The following is a 20,625-nucleotide window of genomic DNA, read 5'->3' as shown; positions in this document are numbered from 1 at the left end:
AGAGTAAGTAAAAGGAGGAATCAGGTCAAACGGGAAGAGACTGAAAAGCAAGTATCCAGGCCGACAAAAAGTTAAAACTATCAGGGGCTGTGTAACGTGAGCCTAGAGAAAAGAAGATTAAAAGGTAACATAACAGGCCTCAAACTTAAGAGGCTGCCATAAAGAAGATAGAGAGGAACTCTTTCCTCCTTCCCCCAAGGAAAAGACAAATGGAAAAGTTAGTCAAGCTGCAAGGATGGAAAATGTAGGTGTCTTATTGAGAGAGGGAGGGAGGGAGGGCCTCTTATAAACACTGCTGGAACAACCTGAAAAAGGATCCAGAAACGGATGGAGAAGATGGGGGCCAGCGCTAGTCACAGGCTAGCTGGGTCAGGCCTATGGGGCTCCATCTGCCTGCTAAAGTTAGGGGCAAGATGTCTGCATAGCTACATAGATTAGAGGTGAAGTGGATATCTAAGGAGGTAATCTGTGGCAAAGAGAAAGAAATGCTAAAGGTGTGGGTCTAAGTGAGGAAATCAGGACTGGCTAGTCTCATTGCTGTTCACTCTTCCAGTCAGGACAGTGTGATGGCATCCAGGTTCAAGACTCCTTGCACATCTCCACTTCAAGACCCACTGCAGATGGTTCTGGCATCCATATGTTCTATCCATGCAATCATTCAGCATCTCCCTCCCTCCCTCCCTCCACCACACACACATTCACACATTGAAGTAAAGATTGACCCTGAGCTTTGACTTTCAGTTTAAAACATACCAGTGGAAAATTGGCTGCCACTGCGATGAATGAAGAGCCCCTGTCAAAAGTTACTATTCTGCAGCTGCTGTATCCATTGTAGGGCCCCCTTTGCCAGGAGGGAGGTCCATAAGGAGGCAAACGTATTCTTATGGCTGGAAGTCACATAAGACCGAGTGCTTTAAGCATCTTTCAGAGAACAGAGTATCTCACCCAAAAGTCTGATTTTTCAGAGTGGCTTGAGCTTAATCTGAGAGGGGGAAGACAAGCCCTAGCTCATTTTTAGGTCACCAGTGTGAAAAGGCAGCCCCTGAGCATGGCCAGAGTGCATTTCACTTCATCCTAACCCTAACGTGAGGGTGGGCAGAACCTTACAATATAACCCCCACCTCCCCGCCACAATACAAGTCTTGTATAGTGTCTGCATTCAGCTCACCAAGCATCATAGGTTGTGCAGGTCTCTGCTAGAGCTTTCAGGCTAACCAACAGACTGGTTATATAGCAGCATAAGATGCTGCCTTCTGCTGACTCAGACGAATGGTCCATCTAGCTCAGTACTGCCTACACTGACTGGCAGGGGCTCTCCGAGGTTACAAGGAGGAGCCAGTGGCTCAGTGATGGAGATATGGTGCTTAACAAGTTCAGAGATATTGTTGTGTACAAGTTGGGAGGGAGGAGTTGTGCCCCAGGGCTGCTGAGACGATTCAGCACCTTGCATTTCATCAAGAGTGAACTGGTGGCCTTTGTAAGAATCTCTTAATATGTCAGATGCTGGCTCCCTTCGGACTAGAAGCAAGAAAGGTCTGGAGGTGGAGATCAGAGCCTGCAGTCAAGGAAAGGGCAGCTCTCAGTGGCAGCAGAGCACATTTTCTGCATGCAGAAGGCCCCTGGTGAGAAGTATTGCAAAGGAGAGGCCACAAAGAGGATGCACAAACAACACGAACTCTAATACAATATGGTTATAGAGGGGAAAGTCATGCAGCCAGCCGCCACTTGTAATGCAGATGGAAACTAAGAGCCCAGGGCTTGAGCCTTGTATGGCAAGCCGGAAGGACCAAAACACTGCACCTTGTTCATCTTGGGCATTTCTGGATAGGGCTTGGTAGGGCTTTTGTCTTCTACCAAGAGAGGCACTGCCTGTCACTGTAGACAATCCTGAGTTAGATGGACAAATGGTCTGGCATGGAATAAAGTGGGCTTTTTAAGGGAGAGCAATAGTTCAGTGGTAGAGCACATGTGTTGCATTCAGGATGTCCCATGTTCAACCCCCAATATCTCCAGGCAGGGCTGAGAAAGACCCCTGCCAGAAATTCTGTGAAGCTAGTCAGTGTGGGCAATATGGACCTAGCTGGGCCAATGATTTGACTGGAATAAGGCAGCTTCTTATTGTCCTTTTCTCTCACACACCAATCTGCCCCCTCCCTCAGTTCATGTTGAGGGTCAAGCCACAGGGTCCCCATTAGAGTACATCTGGGGAGTAGTGGCTAAAAGGGACTCTGGCCAAGCCACCAAGACTCAGATCTGTGGCTTCACCTCCCACAAATTCCTGTGCAACTGCTTGGCAGTCCCACCATCTAGTCCTGCAGAAGAGTAACCAAAGTAAGCAAGGAAAGGGAAAACTGCAAAGAGTAGCATTGATGCAGCCTCTCCTCCCCACCTCTTCCTCTCATCCTCTGCGGTTCCATGTGCCAAAGTTGTTGCCATGGGAACCCTTACTGACATCTGGAAGCCATCACAGATTTCTTCAGTGATCCAGATGTTCCAGTGGATGCAAGCCAGAAGGAACAGGGGAAAGTGGTGGAAGGATGGGGGTTAGGATCACAGCGACAGCTCCTTTTAGAAAGCATGCAGACAAAGTTGGATATTCAGCCAACTGGGACAGGTAAAAGGACTTGGGGGGCAGGGGAGAAAGAAGATGGAAATCCAGGTTCCGGGGAAGGAACCCACCACTGGGCTGAATGAATCAATGAATGAATCAATGGTCCCTGTTGAGGTTACAATTCTGCAGCTGCTGAGGAGCCTTTTGAGTCAGCAGTTCGGCTGCCAAATGAGGAAGGATCTAAGAATACAGCCTTGTCCCGTTAGAGGCCCTGTGTCTGTGTGTGTGTGGGGTGTGTGTGTGTGTCAGGTGATTTCAACATTGCTCACAACTAGAAGTTTATGTCAGTTGCTTCTCTAATTTGGCGAACTGCACATTCAACTACAATTGCAGCTGGGGCAGCAAAACAGTCATGATGCTGCTCTAACACCAGAAAGAAAGGGATGTAGGTGGGACAATGTTCCCAAGAGTACCAAAAGTGTTTGGCCAACTCTTGAAACAAGCAAGATTGTGGGTCTTTTTTAAAAAAGAGAGAAGGGGGTGTTATTGTGGGGTTACAACAACCCTAAGAGGTAGGCTGGTCTTGCCTTACCCTTCTTCTCATAGGAAATGCTCAGCAGAATCAAGGAGGTTCAGTTGGAGGGGAGTGAGAAATGTTCCTATTTACATCTGAGGAATGTTGGTAGGTGTGGCATATCCAGCTGGCAACCAGAGATGCCAAACCCAGAGTACTTTCTTGTTCTGAGCATGACCTTGCCTTCTTGACCTCCAGCTCAGCTCATCTCCTGCCTAATTAACAGTTTTCTAGGAACAGTTACTCTTGGACACGAGTTCCTGCCCACTGGACCTATAGAGCTTTTTCCCCCTTCTTCCCAAATCCACAAATGCATGGCTCCCACGTCTGGAAGTTAAAGAGAGCCCATGTTGCTTCCTGAACCTGCAGCAACTGACATCCTGAATTAGTATCCATCAGCATGCCTTATCCAAAGCTCATTAAAAAATCAATGTGATATTAACACCAGCCCGTTGACTTACATTTGAAAGCTGTGACTTCTGTGAGCATGGGGGACACTGCAAAAAGAACAAAACAATTAGAAAACTGGAAAGGAAGATGCTTTCTAATAAAGGCTGCAACAGTTATAATACAGTTTTGTGCATTTTTATTCAGAAGTACAACCTGCTGTGTTCAGTGAGTTGAGAATAGAGAAGGCTGTATTAACTAATTCACCAGCAGCCAAGCAATTAGTTATTGCAGCCTTCTACAACTTGGTGCCCTCCAGATGTTTTGGATGGCAAGTCTCATCTACCCCAGGCACCAAGGCAAAACATCTGGAGGGCACCAGGTTGGAGAGCTGACATTTAAAACGTTTGATCAATTAAAAAGATGCCACCATGAATTGGACAGCAGTTTTTAATTTTAAAAAAGCAACTTGCTTTGAATTTAAGTAATTAAAAGAATCAGTATGTGGTGGGCACCACCTTAATAAAGGCATCCCTGCTTTTTCCTCACATAGGATGGACCACCATGTTTATGGTGATGCTGGCTGTGGCACAAGGGTCCATCAAGGGTCAGGGGAGAATGTTTTTCTTCAGCAGTGTTGCTTTATTTGTTTGTAAACATGTGCGAGTTTACTAGATAAATTCATTCATTGACTTACGCCCCATGGACAAGGTCTTCTTTCATCCACCTACAAGTTTAACTATCAATCACTCTGTAATGTTTATGCATTTTTGTGACTGTCAGTATGATGGACAGTGACACAAATGATCAAACTTTGACTCTTTTTAATGCAATCAGGAAAATACTAAAATGCAACATTGGGGGTGTTAAGCAAATACCTTCTCTGATTCCCCTGTGATATGATCACAGTACAGGCCAAGCAGCTTATTAGTGAAGGGGGTGTTGGGTGGAAGCCTCCAGTGAGCTAGTGAAGGGACTCGGTTGTCTGAAAGGCAGCTGGCTCCGTCTCCTTTCCCTGGCAAATTTCTGGGCACAGCGAAAGACTCTTATTATATGTGAGGGTTTGTGGCTTGACCACTGCTTCCTCCCACCAAACCAGTTAAGTGTGAGATGCTTCCCATGGGATGGTCAGCTCTAAAGAAGCCAAACCAGGCAGGCCGAGGCATCTGGTGGATGCTGCGGTTTCCCTGCAGCGGGGGCAACTGAAGGAATGGTGCTTGGAATGCAAACTTACACACTGTTGATAGGGATGTCAGAATGTTGTGGAAATTGCAGAGATGCCTTTCTGGGTATATCCACCACACCAGCAAGGTGTAAGGCTGGGATATGTGAAACCTGCCCATTTATTTCAGCACAGTATTCCTGTGAGCTCAGATATCCACAGAAACTCCGCAGAGCACTATAGATCACCTTGCTTTTGAGCATAATGTCCCTTGTATAGGACCCTCGTACCTATGGGACCGCCTCTCCTGGTATGCCCCGCAGAGGACCTTAAGGTTCATAAATAGCAACCCTCTAGAGGTCCCAGGCCCTAAGGAAGTGAGATTAGCCTCAACCAGGGCCAGGGCCCTTTCAACACTGGCTCCAGCCTGGTGGAACACTCTGTCTCATGAGACTAGGGCCCTGCGGGATCTGATTTCTTTTCACAGGGCCTGTAAGACAGAGTTGTTCCGCCTGACCTTTGGCTTGGAATCAGCCTGATCCTCTCCTCCTCTTTCCTTTTCCTTCTGTGATGGAACCCCTATTTGGGGACTTCCCTGACCAGTCTGGATAGCTGGCCTTGGTGAAGATTTGACGTTTTCTCCCCCCAAACAGTTTTTTATCTGGGCTTCCACTGAAACGAGGGTGCATTTTAAGTTGTACCTTAATCCTGTTTTTAAGTTCTATTTTAATCAATTGTTTTTTTACCTGATGTTAGCTGCCCTGAGCCCAGTCTTGGCCAGGAGGGCAGGGTACAAATTATTATTATTATTATTATTATTATTATTATTATTATTATTAGTTATTCAGAAGAAACCATTTTTTAGGCGTGCTCTTCATTGTTTTGAGTGGGACATGAAACAAAGTGCAGAGGCTGCCCTTTTCCCCCAGTGAATTCAGTTGCACAACCCCCTGCATAATCCCACCCCACCTTGGCAAAATTGTGCAAAGGTTTATGCATCCAACTGCATTTTTACTTAATTTTGATAATTTCTAAAGCTTGTCCCAGGACTGAGCCAAGGTTGTTTTTGTTTCTTTGTGGTGGCGTGGAAGTGACATCAGAAGAGTTCTGATGACTTGGAGGAAAGGTTCTTTCGGTCCTTGGCAAGTGAGGTCTTCATTTACCTACACTTATACAACACTCCCCCACCCCCCGGTATCTGTGGGTTCAGAATAACTGATGGCATCAATGGAAAGACAATATCCACGTCAGCAATCGAATCTTCTGGATGACTGTGGCATCCAGAATGGTCTGAACAAGGAGCAGCAACTGCAGAGGCATGTTATGAAGGCTACAATTCCTGACTGTGTAACAAGCGCCAGAGCGTAGAAGGCTTTGCTTGCTTCCTTTTAGGCATTGATAGCTCAGGAGTCTGGAACATACAAAGAAGCCTTCAGAAGGAACCGTTTACTGAGAGCTCTCCAGGAAAGGATTAGCATCAATGAAGTCTTAAGTACTACATGGTAAGCAGGGACAAGCAGGGTTTTGATTCTCAGCCCCTAAAGGTCTGGAATACCACTGAAAGAAACTGTGTGTGTGTGTGTGTGTGTGTGTGTGTGTGTGTGTGTGTGCTTGGAGAAATTCCTCGAGAAACTTCTCCCCAAAGTAGAACACCTTACAAAACTCTCCATAGGTCATTTGCCAATGCTCCCATTCAAAAGAAATTGAATTCAAACTGCCTTGTAAAATGTCATTCTCACAATCCAATATGGGAATTTCAACCGTTTGTATCAAATTCTTGTGGCTTTCAATACTACCCATATGCTGATGACACTCAGCTTTTCTTCTGTACCTTAGATCTTTTGTCCTTCCTTCAATTCCACATTTCCAACTTCCCCTCTGATATTTCTCTGTGTTAATGTTTCAACACTGTTCTTTATTTGTTTAAAAACAAAAAAAAAATGCAAAAAGGATGTTTCAACACTGTCTCAAGCTGCATATATCAAAGAGCAAACTTACCAAGTTGTGGTTCAAACAAACCTATTTAACTATATTCCCCTTCCCCACATAGATTACAACAACCCTATGAGTTTGATTGGTCTTACTGTCCTATGGGCATGAGGACTCAAAAATTCATGACAGGAGAGGTCAGAACTGGAGTCTCCCTGATCAGTAGCTCAATTTCTTCTTAGATGCTACACCTATGTAAGCAAAATTACTAACTCACGCTCCATATATGATTCCTCACCTTGTCACCTTGGCCATCTTTCACACCAACCTTTCCAGAAGATCTCACCTCCTCCTGGAAGAGAGCAGAGAAAATACAGTATTATAGGCTAGTAGTCCACAAACCATTCTTCTAGCATATGAACATAAGAAGAGTCTGCTGGATCAGGCCAAAGGGGACTCATCTAGCCCAGCACCCTATTTCCTATTCTCACAGTAGCCAACCAGATACATGTGGGAAACCTGCAAGGAGGACCTGAGCACAAGAGCAGCTTCCCCTCCCCTGTGGTTCTTAGCAACTGGTATTAAGATGCATTTCTGCTTCCATCTGTGAAGGCAGAGCCTAGCCATCATGGCTAGTAGCCACTGATAGTGAATTTGTCCAATCTTCTTTTAAAGCCATAAATCTGCTGGATGATCCCATGCTCCCTCCCACGTAGCAAGCCTTCCATGTGGGCCAAAACAGCTTCTTTCTGTCCTTCACGCCTAGTGAAGAGGGAAGGTTGCCAGCAGCTGGAGAAAATGGCTGATGTTCAGAGAACTAAGATTAACATTTAACAGGTGCTTATCACAGCATCTGGAAGTGCACTGCCAGTGATAAAGCATCTGCTTTGCTTGCAGAAAGTCACAAGTTCAAATCCTGGCTTCCCATGGCTGGGAAGGTCTCCTGCCTGAACACAGGACACACAAAGCTGCCTTTATATGGAGCCAGATCATTGGTTCATGTAACACTGTATTGTCTACACAGGGAGGCTCTCACAGCCTTACCTGGAGATGCTGGGGACTGAGCCTGAGACCTTCTATATGAAAGGCAGATGTACTCCACTGGGCTATGCCCCTTCCCCAAGGGGCTTAGCATCCCTAGTCTGAAACCCTGGAGAGAAACTGTCATTCAGTGTTGACAGTACAGTCATACCTTGGAAGTCGAACGTAAACTGTTCCGGAAGTCCGTTCGACTTCCAAAACGTTCGAAAACTAAAGTGTGGCTTCTGATTGGCTGCAGTCAATCAGAAGCTACGGAAGCCCCGTCAGACATTTGGCTTCCAAAAATAGTTCACAAACTGGAACAGTCACTTCTGGGTTTGCGGCGTTCAGGAGCCAAAATGTTCAGGAACTAAGCTGTTCAACTTCCAAGGTACAACTGTACTGAGCTGGATGGTCTGACTTGTACCAATTCAGTTTCCTGTGTTAAACAAGAAATGAAATGGCAGAAGCTCAGGAGGTCAAGTGACCTCCTCCGTCACCCATCTTGGCCTTTGGCTCTCCAGTCTTGCTCCTCAAGGCAGGAGCGGCTAGTGAAGAGCGGTTCTCCTGACAGCAGAATTGTTGCTGCTAACCGGGACCTTGTGGGGGCAGGGCAGGGTGACGGTGAAGCCATGTCTGTGTGGGCACCCTGGCAGAGCCAATCTCTCACTGGGGTACCTGCTCAGCCCCACCCCACCACCATCCTGCCCAGTGAGAGGCACACAACAACCCAGTGAGAGGCAGTGAAGCAAGTGTCAGGAGGGTGGCTCTATAGCACCACCCCATCACTCTCCAAAACCTTTTTTGCAGCCTTAGCCAGATATGCCAAGAACTCAGGACCTGCTGCATTCAAATCAGAGACTATAACAGAGAGTGGTGCCCCTTATCTGCCAAATGGCTCACAGACACATATTTTGATTATATCAGCACTGCCTGTCTCTGGGCTGTTTGCTCCCTTTTGCACCATCTGTGCGCTGCAAAAAACCCCACTCAAGTCTCCAGTAAATTCTCTTCACATTCTGACCTTGTTCAGCTGCCCCTGGAACATGCTGTGCAGCAGCTACATGCCTGTCTCTACATCACTCTAAGTCAGGACTGGGGAATCTTTGGCCCATTAGATATTACAGAACTACAATTCCCATCAGCCCTAGCAAGCATGGCTGGTGGCCACAGATTATGGGCGGTGTAGTTTAGCAATTTCTGAAGGGCCATAGATCCACCTACACTTCAATCATCCAGGGACTAGTCCACCTACACATCGTCCTAACACCCTGGCCTCTTTCTCCCAACCCACCAGCAAGATGCTTATCATCACACACCCTCGTGCTTGTAGGAATACTTTCCCCGCTCCCACTTATCTGTTGCTCCATCCTGTCAAGATTCACCCCTTGATAAGCTCCGTTTTCTATCCTCTGGCTCTTGTTGCATTTTTCTTCAGTCTGGCTCTTTTGGCCTAGTCTCATCACCACCATTAAATCTTGTGGAAAAAATGAGGCAGGTTTGTTTTTGTCCCAGAGGGTGAATGAATGAGGCTTGTGTTCTCATCAATGAAAGAATCTCAAAGGATGGAGAGGAGCGCAACAGGGAAAGGAGGCCCATATGTGGGAGAAGGCAGTTCCAAGTCAGAAGGCAGTTCCAAGTCAGAACACAATGCCCCAGGATCAGATTTACCTACAGTTGGACAAAGATGTCCATGCCACTTCAGGATGAGGGGAATAGCCAACATGGTTTGCATCTTAATGCAAATCTACCCACTTCACAAAACAAGACATGAACTGATAGGCAGCTGTCCTTCAAAATGCAGACACAAATTATGATGCAGTTCTCCAACCAAAGAATGCACACAAAAGCATATACACACTAAGAGTGCCATGGTGAGTTGACCATCACATCCTGCTGGCTTTTGCTGGCCAGGGCAGAAGAAGTGGGCAGTGGTTTTAGTGACTTTTCAAAGCCATGCCAGTTCCAGGAGCCCTCTCTGCTAAATGGACTGGTTCAGAACCCAGTGGATCCATGGCTGGCCCTGCTGTGACCCAGCCCCATTACAAATCATTTTGGGGTCCTATGCTGGTTATGACTAGCAGGAACACCACCACTTTCTATGGCTGGGAGTGGGGCTTCCAGGGCAATGGAGTCCCACAGAGACGTAGCCCAGCAGATGGCTGCATCTGTTGCCTCCTAACCCCCTTCAGCCACAAGGATCAGCATGTTAGGACTGTAGCCTAAGCTAATATTAAATCATCTGGATGTAAGCATCTATTGGCCCTACAATTCATCTCAAAACCAAATCAATGCCTCTACAAGATATGCTGAATTAAATGGGGCTTTTCTATGTAAATAAAAGAAGCACAATTTAATCATATATCAGATATGAATGCCTACACTTGAGCTATCAAAAACAGGAATGTTGTTCACCAGATGAAAGAAAACTTAAGTTATAGGACAGGAATCAAGCAGTAACTGCACCTCTGGGAGAAGGTAAAAAAACTGTTTATGTACCAAGTGATTGAATAATAAAGTGTTTAAATGATTGATTAATCAATTCTGCTGCTGTTTTTAATCTACCGAAGGTTGTGTTTTGCTTTTGTACTGATGTTTCCTTTTATATCATGTTTTTGTATTAAAAAATGTTGCAGACCCCCTTAAGAACCATCTTTGGTGAGCAGGGATGTAAATATTTCCATATTCTATCCATCATGTCAGCGCACAATTGGCTGGCAGTAGTCTCAGATGGTTTGGATTGCAACCTCTTGCTCCCCCCTTCCCAGTCCCTTCTCTGATGTGTATTTCTTCTCAGTAGGATGTGACAGTGAAAAATAAAATCCCTAAATTGGTAGCAAACATATTCCCAGCAAATGTTGAACAGATGACTGGTGTTTAATTCCAGCAATGCTCTCTCTATACCATACTACAGTGATGGTGGGAACAGGCAAATTAGTTTTCCATCAGTTGGACCATTAAATCTATCTCGGCAGAGGATTAAGACTGCACTGAGTCTCTACAACTTTCCGATTTGTGTATCAAAATTACTTATTTTGATGGGTAATTTCCCCTCCCAAATACTTATATTTTCTCAAAACTGCTGGGTGCCATTATTTATCCTGACTGCTGCTTCTGATAATGGTTACATGGGTGATCCCATCTAATCAGGGATCACACAGTAAATGGAACAATGCCATGGTACTATGTCCAACACAATGTGATTGGACATAACCATTACCATTAGGCAGAGTGAGCCAGCTGCCTCAGGTGGCAGATGCTGGGGGTTGCAGCAAGATATTGGCGAACATGGCTAAGCACACGCAATGGAAGTTTTCAGTGTTGTTTACGCGGGCTAACATTGCAATGGTTGTTCAGTAATGATCTCACAGCTTTTCTTCCACAATAAAATTCTTTCCACATAAATCCATCCTATTTAATCACATCGTATCAACCTAGCTGTCTGCTAGAGAGAAACAGGACTAGAAATTGCCAATGTTCACTTGTTCATTCCATGTCCAGAATGGAAATCAATCCAGCAAATGCAATTGCTATTCGCTGCTGTTGTTACTTTCAAACTGCAAATGATACGAAATCGATTGCATTTTCTCTCATTTGCATCATGTTTTCTTTACATTGAAATGAATGGATAACATAATGACAAGATGGAATTTACATAATTAACACAATATTGTCACAGCGGACAGTGAGAAGAATAACAGTTTATGCAGAAGACGAAATGCAGTGGAACAGAAACAGTGCTACAAGCAACAAAGGCAGGGTGAAACAGAAAACTTTATCTTCATCTGTGCTGTCTGTACACATGCAGCAAAAACCCATGAACCACAACTACCCCATATTTCCACAGTTTGGGCTGTACAGTTCCAGTACATGGAATTCTCCAGAGGATTTCAAATCAATAACACTTTGTCTTATGTAATGCTTACAAATGGTTGACATACTTTAGCTTGTCATAACCATTACAATTCTCCAGGGAAGGACAGCATCATCAACCCCCAGATGGGAGACTGAGAGGCTTGCTTATAGCCATGTCTTGACTTCACAACAGGAACAAGATTTGAGCTAGCGGCTTCCTGATTCATAGCTCTACACCAGGAGTAACTGGAGTGGGACACTCCACATGTTGTGGACTCCAGCTCCCATCCTCCTTGACCAATGGCCATGCTGGCTGAGGCAGATGGGAGTTGTAGTTCCAGATGTCTGGAAGGCATCATGCTGGCTGCCCATGCCCTGGGCTATGCTAGTTCTTTCTTGCTGGTTGGTGTTCCTCACCTGCTTGCTTTGGGTCTCCTCCAAGCAGAAGCAGCGGGTGTAGACCTTGCCTTCAGTCTGAGGGTTGATCTCTATCAGGTCATTGCTCTGCATGACTTCCACATCGCGACGAGTTTTAGATGCTTCGGGAAAGCACTGATGAAACAGGAAAGTATTGAAATAACTTTGATGAGCAAGGCAATTAGCTCTTCATGGACCAGCATGGCCTGGGGCTTATAGCAGCGGTGGCTAACTTGTTTTGGTCCAAGGTTTTACCCTTGGCCAATCTCTGGGGGCTGCAAGCCACCCTACACTCCCTCATGCACTCACCTGCATACACACAGGTAGACAAGCCACCCATTGGCTGATCTGCATACCCCCCTAAAACTACAAAATTATCACTCTGATGATCAGGAAGGAAGTAGTTTTGATTCCCTATAAGAGAACTGGGCTCCACCCATCCTAGCACAGTGTCTACTTACATTTTTTCTTTTTCTTACTGCTGCCCAATTTTGTTGTGTTTGGGGAGCCCCAGAAAATTTGCTTGGGAACAAATACGGGTTAGTGACAAACCAGGAACTGGGAGACCAAAGTTTATGGCTCAAGACTTTTCAGCCTGGTGGGCTGGATCCTCACTTCCCTCAACCATCATGGGCCATTTTGACAGGTGTGTCATCAGGTGGCAACTTCTAAGTTGCTAGCTTTCAGTCCGAAACAGCTGGTTGGTGCTTACAGCAGCCCTGCTTGCCAAAGAACAAACAGGATTACATTTTAAGCTCCTGAGTATTCCTTTGCAAGCCGTGTCTTTATGAGGTGTCCACCTGATGTCAGGTGTGGTGTCAGGTGTGGGGCATGGATTGGGGAAAAGAGCCTTGGGGGCCAAATTATGACTGCCTCCCCTAGGCCTGATTAGGCCCATGGGCAGGAGGTTCCTCACCACTGAATTTATGGGCACAACGAGGCTGTACTATTTGAACAAGATCAGAGCATGTTGAGAAGTAAGTAGAGGGAAATGACTGCATAGACCTGAAAGTGAAGGTTTTCTGAAGCAAAAACCACACCAACATTGTTTCAAATAGCTATCCCCCCCCCCCAAAAAAAAAACTATCCCAAACAGGCAGCAGGTGTCAACATATCAGATCCACCCAAAAAAAGCATAGCAGTTTTTACATGCAAGTTGCTATGTAACTAAGTAGATTGCATCTACAATGCAAGATCACATCTATATCAATTGCTGCTGTTGCCTGTGGTTTTGAATGGGGAACCTGATGCACCACTGTAGATAATAAAAACCTGCAAAACAGACAGCAGTGCTTTCAACTCTAGAAAAGTTGTCTGACAGCTTTTGTGGATAAATGTCTCAGTCCTGCAACCTCAGCATGAGGAAATGCAGGAGCACACACATAAACAGAAGTGACAGCTTTTGCATATCTGCAGTATTACTCACCCCGTTATCAGAGATCTCACAGCATCCCTCATGCATTGCCATGGCTGGGTCGCAATAAATGTGAAGCTGCTGAATGTCAAACTGCAAACAAAGAAACAAGCAAACTGTTATAGGGTGGAGATCCAATATCCACCCTGGTTCTTCAGATCCTGGAGAAGAGGCCTCAGCCAGCCCTTCATTTAAGCATGGGAAATCATAGTGGTACAAGTACACATCCCACTGGAGGAATGAGCAGAAGTGGCTCACCAGGTGGGGTGGTGCCATTATGATAACTTCTCACCAGTTGTGTTCCAGTTGCTTCCCAAGAAGGAGAGGGTAAAAGTGGCAGGGAGATCAGTGCAGTGAAAACGCACTGGCAGAGCCAATCTGGTGCCCCTGTCAATGCATCTACAGCCTCCATGCCATCTTTCCCGCCCAGCAAGTGACAGTGACATACCTACCAGGCTCCACCACACTTGGCAAGCTTCTTCTGGGCAAGAGAAATGGCAGGGTGACCTACCTATTGTCTGTACGTTTTCAGACACCTGCCTCTCAAATGGTTTCTGGTGAAGGGTTGGCAGGTCTTGGGCTTGGTTCTGAGAATGAGGTTCTATATATTATCCTCAGGACCTCTCCTCTTCCAAGGCAGCACATTTCCCCTCAAGGCCATCAGGTAGGCACAAATCACCACCTTTAAATGTTGGCCTAGGAGTTTTGGAGCAGCATTATTTTAAAGTTCTACTTAAGAAGAAAACAACACCACACATTCTGAAAGAGGAAATAGTGTATGTGAAATATTTTCTTTGGTGCTTCTCCAAATTCCCCAGTGGCATTGCCACAGTGTGATAAATGTGTGGGGAGAGAAATCCCTTCTCCAAAAAGGAACTGTCACTCCCAATACTATTATAGGAAAAGAGAGGACAATCAGAAATCCTGATCTTGGCAGGGTAATTGCCTCATTTTGACCTCTTTGCAACTGTGCAGATGAATTAGAAGCAGAGGTGGGGTCAGGGTTGGGAGATGAAATCTGGCACATGTGGAACTGTGCTTATACCTGACTAATGGGTCAGTACATCTATTCATTTATTGAATTTAAATATCACCTTCCTTCTATCAAGGAAATTAAGGCAGGATACGTGAGGGTTCTTAGGCAGTCTCCCACACAGGCACTGACCAGAGCTAGACCTGCTTAGTGTCAGCAAGGCTGCTATGGCATCATTTGCCCTCCGGCCATAGGGAAATCCCACAAAGACATACTCTAAGTATCTGGAGTCTAAGCAAAACTCCAAAGCTTCTACCAGCTCAGTAGTTACTCAACAATTGCACAGGGCCCAAATTACTGAATTCCAAGCACCGCCATTTTACTTCACCAGCCGTGCTCCCAACATACACACCCTGGGAAATGGCATAATTAAAATGTCAGAGTTCAGGGGTGCAGGCCTAGAGCTCCACTCAACACCAAGAGCTTCACATGGCTATTAACCATGATGGCCATGCAGTGTCTCCAATATCAGAGGCACTGTGCCTCATAAGAATGGAATAAGAACCTACTGGACGAAGCCAATGGCCTATCTAGTCCAGGATCTTATTCTCACAGCGGCCAACCAGATGCTTGTGGGAAACCTGCAGGGAGGATCTGAGAGACAAGAGCACTTTCCCCTCCTTGGGTTTCCAGAAACAGGTATTCAGAAGCATTACTGCCTCCAACCATGGAGGTACAGCATAACCATCATGGCTTGTAACTGCTATTAGCCTTATCCAATATATATTTGCCCACTCACTTTCTCCATGCCATGAATAATTTTTTGACACCTCCATCATATCACCTTTTGCTGGCCTTCTCTCTGAACTAAAATAGTCCCAAATGTTGCAGCCTTTTCTCATTGGGGAGCCACTCTCCATCCCCTTGATCATTTTGGGGAGAGTAGTGGTCTTGCACTCAGGGTCTACTTATGGGCTTCCCATAGGGGCATCTGGTTGGCTACTGTGAGAACAAACTGCTGGACTGGGAGAGACTTTGGCTCATCCAGCAGCCAGGCTCTTCTTATGTTCTCATGTTCGAGTCCACCCCACAGTCCATTCTAGCTGCTGCTGGGAAGCAGCTAGCAGCAGTAGAAGTGACCAGTGATGTCCCCACCAGCGTTATAACAGCAGCCTGGTGATGGTGGCAGTAGTCCGTGCCAAGGCCCCAAACCTTGCCCAAGAATTTTGTGTGCTGGCTTCTGGCTTGGAACAGGATTTGCTGAAGCTCCCTGATTTATTGCAGAATGCACTTACACCAAAATAGCTTCGTTTGTTGTTAATTATGCGTTGGCTGATCAGCTCAAGCGTTTCAAAATCTCTTCCTGGAAATATATAGTCATTTCTTGCTCTATCACCATGCAGATTATCTAGTGGTAGAAGATCTGCTATGGATGCAGCAGGTCCCAGGTTCAGTTCTTACTATCTGCAGGTAGGATTGGGTTAGGGTTAGAGAGACCTGCTGCCGGTCATTGTAGATCAGAGGTGGGGAACCTCTGACCTGCATCCCTGCATAGGCCTGGAACAAATCAGAAAAAGGAAACCCCCAAAGAATAAAATCAGCCTAGCTCATAGCTTTGTCTTGAAGTTCAAAGGTGACCTAGCTTAGTGGCCTCAATCCTGACACCAACTCCTGTTCTCTGGGGAGTGAGGGTCAATACCTTACAGACAGAAGTTTCAATAGAACTGAATTTTGTGTAAAGTGAACTTGTGGACAATTTGGAGGTTCTTTCTTCTTAGAAATGTAAGATTAGCAAAAGGTATGCATGTCACCTACGGTAGAATACCAGGCCAAACCTGAAGGTTTATGAGAGGTTCCCGGTGAAGCTTAACACTTTTTTAAAACGTTAGCAATATTCCTTAGAGTTGGGGGTGTCTTCATAGATACCAACGTGTGTTTGAGCCCAACTAGGTTTGAGAAAAGGCCAAGCAGCCCCAAATGGAGAGATGGTCCGCTTGCCACAGCTTGCCCACAAAGCCCCACCATGACTCACTGTGACAGGAGCACCCTGCACGGCATCCAATCCAACAAACGCGTTGCCTTCCCTGGCCAGGCGCCGGCGGGGTTGCAGTGGCTTGGAGGAGATGTAGCTGCAGTCAATGTGGATGGAAACCACTTGGCTTTGGATGCTAAGGACCATTTTGTGCCACTTCAAGTCGAAAAGGGCGGAGACCCCTTTTCCGGCAAATATGGCGCTGACAAACTCTTTGTCCTGGCCCTTGGCTTGGAACTCCAGGCTCTGCTCTTTGCTGTTGATCCCCAGGGAGAGCTGAGGGGGTGAAAGGAGACGGCGCTGACTATGAGAATGTTCTAGAAAGAGAGGCAGAGAGGAAAGGCATGAGGGGAGACAGGGAGACAGAAAGATGAAGAAAGCACACTACACAGAGAGATACTAGGATTGTGGCAGCAGCAGGCAAGCTGAGAGAAGACTTGTGATTCATTTTTGCCAGGGCAGTCTTCCCTCTGGTCCATACACCCTTCATTATGAAATGGGTCAAATCTAATGTTGCAGACCACCAGATCCCATGACACAAGTGGCATCTTTGTCATACTATGAATTATTGTCTGTTTTAGCTATATATTATTTTTTTATTAAAGGAAGTGACAGGTATAAAATACAGTTATATTATCATAAAGAACACAGAAAGATAAATGTGGTCTTGATGCCTGTTATTCCAGAGAGGAATGAGAGGAGTGCTTTATTATTATCATTAACTTGGATCAGCATGTTTTCTGAAATAACTTCTTGAGAAAAACAGTTAGTTTAGCCATTTGAGATATTCCATATTGTTATGAGTTTATGGGGAACCGGATCCCCCTCAATTCCTGGGTCTAATAAAAGTTAGGATTAATCAATGCTTGGAGGATTAAACTGAAACTTTAAATAGCTGGACTCCGCTTTCCCTGTCCAGGAAACCACCTGGGAGAGGAACCTTCAAGGGGAACAAAGCTAATAAAGGTTCCTCCCACCTGCCAAAATGGCTCAGGTGGGAAGCAACCAGCCAGATCCAGTACTCTGCCCTTGCCCAGGCCACAGTCCCATGCTAGCTTTCAATGGTGAAAGCACAACACAAGGCCAGTCTAGGAAATCTGTGAGGCTCACTTCTATGGCAAGGATCCTCCTCATTGACAGCAGCAACTGTGACTCAGATAAGAAGTGGCTGGCTAGGTTTGTTGGACCAGCAGCACCAAACGAGGGGAATTACAAATGAGGAGTCAGATCCTTTGGAAGGTCTCAGTGATGTAGCCACCCCAGCACTCCACTCTTACATCATCCAGGTGAACTGAGCCTAGTTCACTCCTGTGGCAGCTTCACCTCCAATGCTGGCACCCTCTGCAGCACTGCGAGTGCCTGACTCTAACTTGTACTCTCAGGAGGAGACTACGGCTCAGTCTGGTTTGGAGCCACCACTGTGGGTTCTTCCATCGCCTGGGTTGGGGCCTTGGAGGAGTGATCTTGCCCTGGAGGCATAGAAGGCTCCAGCCCACTCTTGGTCTTTATGGGAGCAACTTGCTTACTTGGGAGCTTTCCATGGTGTTGCATTGCCCCAATAGAGCAATCTCCCACCATCTAATAACCTCCAGATATTTAGGATTACAGTTCCCACCATCCCTAACCACTGACCATGTTGGCTGGGGCTGATGGGAGTTAAAGCCCACAACATCTGGAGAGCACCCATTTTGAGAAGGCTGCATGTGCCACATTTCCTGGGTGAAAGAAAGATAAGTGGGCATGGGTGCAGATAGCAACTGCATAGGTGGCGACAGCTTTTGGAATCTACAAGGTACAGCAGCTCCACTGGGTCAGGTGGGTAACAGATCCACTTTTTCCTTGAGTAGTACGATGTGATTAAGCTTGGCGCTGGCGGAAGGAGAATAGGAAGCTGGTTGCCTTCAGTGGAAAGAAGAGGCACATGATAGGACAGAAAGAGCCACAAGGCCCTGGAAAGGATGCATCCTGCTAGTGTGAGGTACCTGGGGGTACCCCTGGCGATCGGTGGCCTGGAAGAGGTACCAGTTCTCTTTGCTGGTCTGTTTCTTCAAGAGTAGAGTCACCACCAGGGTGAATTCATCAGGCAAGCCCCGGGGGAACAGCTGTCTGGGAACAAAGAGGAGGGGAGAGATGTGAGGAAAGGGAGGCAGCCATTGGGGGCAGGCAAGAAAGCTCTAGAAAGGCAATACAGCAATTCATGACATCAGAGCCAGTGTGGTGTAGTGGTTAAGAGTGTTAGTCTCGTAATCTGGTGAACCGGGTTCGCGTCTCCGCTCCTCCACATGCAGCTGCTGGGTGACCTTGGGCCAGTCACACTTCCTTGAAGTCTCTCAGCCCCACACACCTCACAGAGTGTTTGTTGTGGGGGAGGAAGGGAAAGGAGAATGTTAGCCGCTTTGAGACTCCTTAAAGGGAGTGAAAGGCGGGATATCAAATCCAAACTCTTCTTCTTCTTCTTCTTCTTCATTCCCATGGTGGAACATTTTGCCTCAAGGACAATGCTGGATGCCCAGTGGCAGCCATGCCAATGAAAGTAGTGATAGCAGGCGGGTCTTTTGCTTGGGATACGTGTGTGCGTGTAAAGAAATGAAAGGGGGGGAACCATAGGAAAATAGAAATTACAATCACCTGCTTCCCCCCCAAACCCCCCAACACACAAAGTGGAAAAGAATAACAAAAACCCTTGACAATATATTACACCATAATCTTGTCATCCTTGCTAGAACTGAATTCAAAACGGTGTCAAAGCACAATATATTTTGACGTAACCCTGAATCCTTGCTGTATTTAATAAATGGCTGCCAATTTGTTGCTAATTTATCTTGTCTTTGTCTTTTCTCTTTCATTTTGATGTAATCAGTTAACTTGGCCATTGAGGTAAACTCCCACATTTATGGGAGTCACCTCGTATTGAGTTCATGGTTTATAAGTAGCCTTATAAATTATTATTTTGTTTCTACGGTTATTTATGAACTGCCAGTTGATAAGAAAAAATATTGTGGTGGTGTGCACCAAAAAGTTCAGTAAAAAAATCATGGACAAAACATCATAAAACATAGATCACTAGTCTGACTCACTATAAAGCAGCCTCCTCTTTGCAAATACACCAAGCAGATACTGAATCAAAGCTTGCACCTTATTTTCAAGGAGACTAATTAAACAATGACAGAAAATGTTGGGAAAGATGCGTATCAGTCCATAAGAACACATATGCTCACACACATGTTAGATGGAAATGAAACTTTAATTGGCAGATTAATCAACAACAGCTGTAGTTTATTCAGTGGGGTGGGGGTCCCCTTTCATTGTGAATGTTCAATTTCTGTTGGGGTGTTGTTGTTGTTTTGCAGCTATTTTGGCTCTGGTGACTTATGGAAAGAAAAAGAACATATTAACAATGACCTTTCCCTCTAATGAGTGCTCACTTTTGTTTATTAAGCAGTAAACTATCTTTCACTTTCTTCATTTTTTTCCAAAAAAGGCATCCATGTGCAATATGCCAATTTATTTTAATTAACGTTAATATATCTAAAGACAGATGATTACTCAAAGGATTTGTGGTTAATTGGTCAGCCTATAATAAATCCCTTCTACCAGCCCACTAAATCATTTCTTACTGCAAGCATAATGTGGGTTCCAGTTGAGTTTCCTTTCTTTCATGCAAAAAAATCATAAAAATATATTAACAAAGAAAATCTACAATACAATTCTAAAAACAACAAAGCAGCAATGAAATGGAATAATAAAACACAGAAGGAACATTAAATTAGAATTCATTTTCTGGGGGCTCTAATTAATTCAGAACTGCACCTCAGAATGAAATAGTCATAAGAGCTTGCTTAATAGAGGACAAAGAAGGGGTTGAGCAAAGATTTCTTAGGGTCAATACCAACTAGGCCTTGTCTCCCATCACCTCAACAGGCTTGGGAACAATGAGAATCATATAATTGTAGAGGTGGAAGGGGCCATGAGGGTCATCTAGTCTAACCCCCCCATGTGGAAATCTTTTGCTCAATGTGGGGCTTGAACACATGACCCTGAAGTTACAAGTCTTGCGTTCTGCCAACTGAGCTATGTATCATGTAAGAGCCACACAGAGCTGCAATTCCCAGCACCCTTAACAGTTCCCAGATTCTTAGTGGGGAAACTTATAGTGTAAATGTGTCTCAGATGGAGCTCTCAATGATTTTCATTCCTGAGAACTCTTGCTAGTCCCAGACCCTTCCAGAACAGACTTATGCAACAGCCATGATGCCTGTTTTTGCTTATTTCCCTCTCCTCTTCCTTACCCCTCAAGTACCACCATGTCTA

The 20,625-nt window shown here is 45.5% G+C and overlaps 1 protein-coding gene across 9 annotated transcripts in view; it reads right to left on the bottom strand.

Annotated features, from left to right (window-relative positions):
• COL16A1 (collagen type XVI alpha 1 chain) overlaps positions 1-20,625 on the bottom strand; it is a 136,295-nt gene that overhangs the window by 82,255 nt on the left and 33,415 nt on the right. For 7 of the 9 annotated variants that reach the window (XM_083751592.1, XM_083751591.1, XM_083751594.1 and 4 more), the window contains exons 5-10: positions 18,297-18,420; positions 16,315-16,590; positions 13,322-13,402; positions 11,896-12,030; positions 6,902-6,955; positions 3,587-3,622 (exon numbers count right to left, since the gene is read on the bottom strand). In XM_083751592.1, the coding sequence (XP_083607718.1) occupies positions 3,587-3,622; positions 6,902-6,955; positions 11,896-12,030; positions 13,322-13,402; positions 16,315-16,590; positions 18,297-18,420 (706 nt within the window). The remainder of the gene's footprint in view (positions 1-3,586; positions 3,623-6,901; positions 6,956-11,895; positions 12,031-13,321; positions 13,403-16,314; positions 16,591-18,296; positions 18,421-20,625) is intronic. The other 2 variants (XM_083751598.1, XM_083751599.1) reach the window with 1 other exon arrangement.

Source organism: Podarcis gaigeae (assembly GCF_964106915.1).
Source record: "Podarcis gaigeae genome assembly, chromosome: 8".
Classification (NCBI taxonomy): Eukaryota; Metazoa; Chordata; class Lepidosauria; order Squamata; family Lacertidae; genus Podarcis; species Podarcis gaigeae.
This window is presented reverse-complemented; position numbering and strand designations above follow the sequence as displayed.